Here is an 8,604-nt window from a genome sequence, read left to right on the forward strand (position 1 = left end):
TGCTTACTGCAGCATTATTCACAGTAGCCAAGAGGTGGAAGCAACCCACATGTCCTTATACAGATGAAAGGATAAAGAAAAATGTGGTATATACATACAATGGAATATTTTACAGCCTTTAAAAACAGGGAAATTCTGTCACATGCTATAACATAGATGAACCTTGAGGATGTTATGCTAGGTGAAATAAGCCAGGCACAAAAGGACAAATTCTGGATCCCACTCATGAAGTATCTAAATTAGTCAAAATCTTGGAAACAAGAAAGTAAATAGGTGGTGGACAAGGGCTGGGGAATTAGTGTTTAGTGGGTGTAGAGTTTCAGTATCGCAAGATGAAAAAGTCTGGGAGATCTGTCGCACAACGATGTGAAAATACTTAACATTACTGAACTGTCCACTTAGAAATGGTTAAGATGGCAAAAAAAATCTAAGAGAAAGATACATGTACATTTGTGGTATAAAATATAAATTCACAAAGCTAAAAGTTGTCATATGTAATTTGCATGTTTATATGAAGTTATATGTTCAATTTGTAAGTTTAAAAACTAAGATTTTAAGAGCCTATCAGAGTTGTTTGGAAGCTACTTCATACAAGTGATTTAAAGAATAGTTTTCTGGATAAAGTCATTACATATTAAAGCATCAATCACTACAACTTCCTTATTAAGTGAATTTTCCTTAGTAAGCTTTGTGTTAGACTAATAACTACTTGAACTGCAAATAAATTACATTTGTGGGGAAAAAAAACATACAGCAACCATGAGAGTTAATTATGAAATAGTGAAAACTTTCGCCCTGGTATTATGATATTGGATACCTGCTCTGATGTGCACTATCACCATTTCCATTCAACATTGTACTAGAGATCATAAACCAGATGAATAAGGTGAGAAAAAGAAATTAAAGACACGTGAATTGAAAAAAAACCATTTTTTATACGTGGCATGATTGGATATTTAGAAAATCCAAAACATTCTAGGTTAATTATTTGAATTAATAATCAGTTTAGTAAGTCAATAAACAAAAATTAGTTGTATCTCTGTAAATGAGGAAAAGCAATTACAAAATAAAATTCTAAAAGATACTTTTTGCAATTTCATCAAGTAACCTCAATTGCTTAGGAATAGATATAATAAAAGTTGTGCAGGACCTTTACACAGACAGCTATAAAGCAATACTGAGAAAAATTAAAGAAGACCTAACTAAACAGATGGATTTGCTTTATTCGTGAATGGGAAGACTCAATATTTAAAGATGTCGATTGTCTACTAAATCATTCATGCAATCCCAATTAAAAATCAGTAGGCTTTTTTTGGGTAGAAACTAACCTGGCAATTCTAAAATTTATATAGAAATACAAAGAACAAGAAAAGCAAAGACAATTGAAAGGGTAAAAACAAAGATGTAGGTCTTATATTACCAGATATCACCACTTATTAGAAAACCGTGATTAAACCAGTGTGGTATTGGTGCAAAGATAGACAGTTAGACTAAAGGAACAGAATTGTGAGTCCAGAGATGGATTCACTTACATATAATCACCTGACTTTACAACAAAGGTACCACTACAGTGGATTGAGGAAAGGAGTGTTTTTTCAATGGAATATCCGTATGGAATAAAATGAACTTTGACCCCATCACACACTGTACTCAAAAGTCAGTTCCAGATAGATAATAGACCTAAATGTGGAGAAAAAAAAAATCTACATGTTAACATAGGAGAATATCTTCATGACTTGGGACAGGCAAAGATTTCTTAAATAGGACACAAAAAAGCACTAATTAAAAGGGAAAGATTGATAAATTGGGCTTTGATAATTGATAAATTAAAAACTTCTTTTCTTTAAAAGACATCTTTAATATAGTGAAAAGGCAAGTTGTGGACTGGAAGAATATGCTTGTAATACATATGTCCAACAAAGGACTCATATCCAGTATATATAAAGAACTCCTACAAATCAATAAGAAAAAGACAACCTAAGCTGAAAAATGAATAAAAGACTTGAACAGGCAGTTTACAAAAGAGGATATTCACGTGGTCATTAGCATGTTAAATGGTACTCAACATAATTTATTATCAAGAAAATTTAAATTACAATTCCTACCAGAATAGCTAAAATGAAAATGACTAACAGTACCAAGTGCTAGGAGGGATGGGAACAATTGCAATACTCATTACTGCCAGTAGAAGTGTAAATTGGTATCAGGACTTTCAAAAACCCTTTGGTAGCAAATGCTGAAATACAAACTTTATGACTCAGCAGTGCTACTCCTAGTTATATACCCAACAGAACTGGGTGCACATGTGTACCAAAAGAAACATACAAGAATGTTAACAGCAGCCAAGACTGCTGTACCAAAAAGACCTCCAAACTATAGCAGTTTAAATAAGATAGTTCATTTTTCTCTAATTTCTAAATGTGAGTGGTCCAAGCTAGTGGGGTGGCTCTACTTCAGCTGGTCATTCAGGAACCCAGAGACATCCTACCTTGTTTCACCAACCCATAGGGTTTTGTCTTTGTTTGCAAGTGGGTCATTGCCATGTCTGAATCCCAGCCAAGGGAAGGGGAAAGAACAGAAATCTAGGGTAAGAGGATTGTAATTTAAATTAAAGATGACTAGAAAGTTGCACATTTACTCAGATCTCCTTGGTCCATACTTATTAACAAGGCTATGCTTAGCTCCAACGTAAGCTCAGAAATGTCATCTCTACCTGGATGGCCACGTGCTCAGCTAAAATTCTGTTTGAAAGAATGATTAACACGCTGCCACAATTCTTTTATAATTAAAATTTCTAGCTTTCTATTGTGAATATTTGGAAATGTAGTTAATTTTTGCAAGTTGTTCTTAGAGCCATCCACCTTGCTAAAGTCTCGTATTACTTCCTAATTTCCTATTATATGTAATATAAAATATTATGTCGTTATATATTAGTTTAAAATTAATATACATTATACATTATATACATATATGTATATATTATGTATATATACAATGTACATTATATAATATACTTTTATAATATATAATTATAATATAATATTATAATAACAATTGTGTATATATATTATTTATATATATAGTTACAATTTAGAGTTGTCTATGTAGATTATCATAATCATCTGTGAATAATGTCAGTTTTGTTTCTTCTTTTCCAAATCCAATGCCTTTATTTTTCTGATTTTACTAAGCTGGCTAGGACCACCAATACAATGGTGAACAGAAAGGAATAGTAGGCATTTTTGACTTGTCTCTAATTTTAAAGAAAGTGCCTTTAATGTTTCCTCATTAAGAGTGATGCTTGCCGTAGGTTTTGGGTAGATATCCTTTATCGAGGTAAAGAAGTTCTCTTTAATTTACCAAGAGTTTTTTTATTTTTATTTTTTTAAGTGAGAGTTGAATTTTATCAACTTTCTCTGAATTGCTTGAGATGATCATGTGATTTTGTTTAATGTTTAATGTGAAGAATTACATTTGTAGGTTTTGTAGTGTTAAATCATTTTTGCATGCCTTGGATACACCCAATTTAGGCATGGTTATCTTTTTATGTACTGCTGTAATTTATTTGCCGGTATTTTATTTGGGATTTTTTATCTATGTTAATGAGTGAGGTTGCTACTAATTTTCCTTTTTGTCCTATCCTTGTCTGGATTCAGTGTCAAGATTATAATGGCCTCATGGAGGGAAGTGGGGACTATTCCACTCTTTCTGTTCTCTGAAGGATGTGACCTAAAATTGGCATGATCTCTCTCTTGAAAGTCTGATAGAATTCCTTTGTAAAATTGTCTGGGTCACTTGTTTTCTTTGGAGTAAAATTTTAATGTTGATTCAATCATTTTAATTTTAGGGCTCTTAAGGCATTCTAATTCTTCTTCAATCAATTTTGGTAAGTTATATTTTTTAGAACTTTTTGCATTTTGTCTAAGTTTTCGAATTTATTGGCATAAAGTTTAATTTTTGTTCTATCTGTACCTCTGTCACTCTTCTCCTAATATTATTTATTCGTTCCTTCTGCTTTTTTCCTGATTAATCTCACCAGAGGCTTTCCTTTTTTATTAGTCTTTTCAATTAAAAACTCTCATCTTTTTAAAAATCTTTCTTATTGTACGTTTGTTTTCTACTTCATTGATTTCTCCTCTTTTCTGTATTATCTTTCCTTCCAAGTTCATTGAGTTTATTCTTTTCCTAACGTGTATCTTATACCTAGCTTGTTAATTTTCAAGCTTATTTTCTAACGTAAGAATTTCAGAGTATAAAACTATGTACAACGTTTGCTGTATCGCACAAGTTTTTAATATTTTCTTTATCATTTAGTTACAAGTATTTTTAATGTTTATTATGGTTTATTTTTTGACTGATGAATAATTTAGAATGTAAAAATTTCTAAATATTTTTTGTTTATCTTATTGTTAAAAACTTCCAACTTAATTGCATTAGTCTGTGTGATACCAATTCTTGAAGTTTTTTTGAGGTTTGCTTAATGCCTAGAATCTAATCTGCAGCTAGAGGGTCTTTCTAAGTGTCAAGTCCATTGTACTGCTAAGAACAGGAATCCTGATCATATTCTTTCCCTCTACTCTCTCTGAACTTCACTCATATTATACATTCAAACAAAACAATAACAACCATAACCAAAACAACAATGACAATAATAAAAAATATAACAACCACGTTGGAGAACTGAAGACAGCTTTTTTGACATTTGAAACTGTTCAAAGTTAAATAATAGTATTTTAAAGCAATATGGATCGTTTTATTATTTTCAAAGCCTTGTATATTTCTAAATAGAAGTATTTATACATATTTACATATTTAGGGCAATATATAGTGATTACAGGGGAACTTTGAATTTGATGAATCTGGGTTCAAATCCTGCCTCTAACAGTTACTGGGTCTTTGCCCTTGGGCAAGTTGTTTAGCCTTTTTTCGATAAATCTGTTTTAAATCTGTAATCTCAGATAGTACTAGTTACCTACTTCATAGTGTTGTGTGGATAAAATAGATGAAAGGGACTTGACAGAGAGAGGCCATTCAGTACGTGTCCCCTGTTACTATTGCCACCACTCTATAGCACAAGCTTGATTAGTGCTGGTTCAGTTAGTGAATGACTTATTTCACTTTACAGTTTTACTGTTTTATTTCACTTAGCATTTACGAGAAATGGCTTTCTTTGGAGAAAATTACTTGATCAGCACATAAAGTATGAAACAAGTTAATTAGTTATGGAGACTGTGCCTTTTCCTTTGGAATAAATTCCACAGCCATCCCACGTCTTAAGAAGCACATTACAGACACAGATTTAGTTTTATATAATTAAATACAAGTATTACAGGTTTTTTTGTAGTTAAATATTTGTTTAGCAGGCTTGCTGTCACAGTCACTTTGGAAAGTAAATAGTGGCATTTCTACTTCAGAGAATGTGTTCTATGAAGAGCTAGTAGTGTTTAATGCTCACTTGAGGAACAGATATTTTGTTTGCAATGTATTAGAGAAAATTATTCATGTGTGCTTAATTTAATTTTAATAGCTGACTTTTTCTCCTTCACAGATTCTGGCTTCAGCGATCCTCTCCCTGGAGCATCATCTCAGTACTTACAGAGGCTTTCCAAAATGGCCATATTGGAGTATGACACCATCCGTCAAGAAACAGGCAGAAAATCAAAAAAGGGCAAGAAACGCGAGCGAGACTGCTGACTAGTATCATACGCTGTGATGCTTTCTTCGCTGACTTTTAAGGTTTATATATTTTTTCTTTTTTTCTTGATATGTGATATGATGTGCAATGATTTACACACAAATGGAAATGTAAATAGGAAATAAATATTTTATGTTGCAGAATAATTTGCATTTTGTTAACATTATAAAGAGACGTTTAAGTTACAGTTTACGAGGACATAAGCATAAGAAAAATTATATTCCATGAATTTTATGCACATTGATTATATTTTTTGATTCAATTTGATAAATGTTTTTTGAGTGCCTGTCTGTACCATGAGCTTTGCTAGGAGCTGCAGAAGATTCCAGAAAAAGTGAGTTCTTATTGTTGGGGTTAGAAGGCGCCCTAACTTGAACCCCTCCTTCTCCCTGTTTGAGTTTGAAAACAGTTGTGAGATAAGTATTGAAGCAGATGAGACTCTTAGCTTTGTTTACTGATAAAACCTGGAAGGGAAGTCCTGGTTCAATGTGTGGCAACTGTGGCCTCCTCATCCTGAACTTTCCACTTGGGCAAATGTACACGCCCAGGTAGTGCCAACAACCTCAGGCTCACCTGCCGAACCAAGACCTTTACTGCCAAGCAGAGCAAGGCATCTCCACCGTGTAGACAGGCAGATCCAGGAGGGGAAAGTAGGTGGGGAGAGACTCACTCCATCTCTGTGGGGAGGAGAAGGAAGGTCTCAGTTAAGAGGAAAACCATTCTTCAGGAAAGCCTGAGGGGTGGGGGAGAAGTATTTGTCTATACACGTCCCTGAGAAACGGGGAGAATCAAGGATACCAATGGCTGTGATCCAGTGGAGAGTGGGATATGGGTCATAACAGAACCAGAGTGTTACAGAGGTTCAAAAACAGGGCAGCAACATCCAGGGGGTCAGAGAAAGCCTCATGGAAGATGTAGTGTTTAAAATGGGCTTTAAAGACAGGAAAGATAGAGGGAGAGGGCATTTCTTGAAACATGGAATAATATAAGCAAAGACACACTATGCATTTGGGAATGGTGCACTTGGCTGGAGTACTAGGGAGTATAGTACAAGAGTCATAAATTCACAGGCCTACAGGCACCATGCCAGGACCAGATTGAGTGACACAAATCAGATGAAGGTGAACTGGAGCATGTGTCTCCATTTAAAAGGGCACTCACTGCCTCCCTTCAGCCCTTGGTGTCATGCAGGAATGTGGGCCCAAAGTTGCCAAATATTCTAACTTTTCATGAGAAGCCAGACTCTGGATTTTTATGTTAAACCTTCCAATGTATAAATGGTAGCAATTAATTCAAAATAAGTAATTTAAAATTTATAAAGCCAGTGTGTAGGCCAAAGAAAATTATATGCAAAATCTAGATCTGGCTTTGTGGAGCCATTCTTTTGTGCAAACTCAGGGTCAAAGGAATTGAGGGCAATAGGGCTCAAAAGATAAGTTGATGATAGCTGGTCGAGAATCACAGATGCCAAGCAAGAGTTTGTACTTCCTCTGTTTCACAGTGGGAGATTTTTGAGAATGAAATTAAATTACTGCTTTTAGGAAGATTCATCCAGGTATAATTTGTAGGCTGGATTGTAATGGGAGGAGTCTGGGGGTAGGGAAAGCACTTAGGAGGTTTTTATAAAAATTGAGGTAAGAATCTCTCAGTGGAAAGATAGAGACAGGCATAGGAAGGAGAGACTAAATCATGAGGCCATCAAGGCAAAGGACTTAAGGTCAACTGCTTAGACATAGGGTATCGGGAGAGGAAGAATCAAAACTGGCTCATTTCCGCCTTTAGACCTAAGGTTCTCAGGGGGCTATGCTAGGTTTGGGGAATAAGAGGATGAGTGCAAGCTCGGGTGTATTCAATTTTAGGTGCCATCAGAACTGCCACATAGAGATGCCAAACAGGTAGTTGAAAAGTAGGTAGGTAGTTCCGGGAAAATGGCACTGCCTAGAGTTAGAACTTTGAGAAACATTTTCATAGCAAATTCTCTGTTTTCTCCAATAACAAAGTGGAGAGAGAAGGAAGCCCAAATTTATAAGGAATGGGAGGAAATAGGAAGAAGACAAAAATAGGAGAAAGAAGAAAAGAAGCCATCACAGATGTAAGAGAATAAACATATTCTCTGTCCTTGCATGCTTTATATTAATGTATAGAATGCAATGTTAATATGTGTTTGTATGAATTATCATGATGCATTAGTTCCTAGGGGGATAAATAAACTTAAATGGATATGTTTGTGCTTACATCTGAATTTTGCTTGAGAATGATTTAGATATTACCTGTACCTTGTCTGTCTTCTGATCATCCACTCACTCCAAGTGTGGTTAATGATTTAGGAGATGGGAAACAGGAGAAAAAGTACTCTCAGACAACAATTTTATGAACTCTTTTTTGGATGAGCACTTCTAAACACCTTTGATTGTCAAATGGATTTCATTTATTGAGCTCCTCCTATGTATTCTAAACATTTAACATTATTTGTAAACCTCAAGAAAACCCTAAAAAGTAGGTCAGTGATATTTCTGTTTAATAAATGAAGGGTCTCTAGCTAGACAAGAGGAGAACTAGAATTCTGACCTACTAGGATTCAAAGCCCGTATACATAAACTTAACTGAATAATAATTTTTTTAAAACTTAAACTTAGTTGGCACATTATGGTTTAGTTACTTAAAATTTAAAGGAAGATAGTACTTGTACACAGAAAAATGTCTCCTAATATTGAGTTGAGTTCCTAAGTTATGAGACTAACACATCTTGGAGGATTTATACTGCTAAAGTAGAAAGACCCCCTCTTCCCATCTGCCCTGTGAAAGAGTTCAGCTCAAGCCAACTCAAGAAAGGAGTCCAATGTTTATTTCTTTTTAATAAATGAAATATGCTGACAATAATTAATCACCTTTTTAGCCTTGGATTGAAT

The 8,604-nt window shown here is 34.4% G+C and overlaps 1 protein-coding gene across 5 annotated transcripts in view; it reads left to right on the plus strand.

Moving 5' to 3' along the window:
• Window positions 1–7,975, plus strand: part of C12H8orf89 (chromosome 12 C8orf89 homolog) — a 46,152-nt gene extending 38,177 nt beyond the window's left edge. For 3 of the 5 annotated variants that reach the window (XM_070481074.1, XM_070481075.1, XM_070481073.1), the window contains 2 exons: window positions 3,848–3,886; window positions 5,549–7,974. In XM_070481074.1, coding sequence (XP_070337175.1) covers window positions 3,848–3,886; window positions 5,549–5,694 — 185 coding nt within the window. In that variant the 3' untranslated portion in view covers window positions 5,695–7,974. Of the gene's footprint in view, window positions 1–3,847; window positions 3,887–5,548 lie in introns of all 5 variants that reach the window. The other 2 variants (XM_070481078.1, XM_070481076.1) reach the window with 2 other exon arrangements.
• The last annotated feature ends 629 nt before the right edge of the window (window positions 7,976–8,604 follow it).

This window comes from Equus asinus, chromosome 12 (genome assembly GCF_041296235.1).
Source record: "Equus asinus isolate D_3611 breed Donkey chromosome 12, EquAss-T2T_v2, whole genome shotgun sequence".
In the NCBI taxonomy this organism is placed as follows: domain Eukaryota; kingdom Metazoa; phylum Chordata; class Mammalia; order Perissodactyla; family Equidae; genus Equus; species Equus asinus.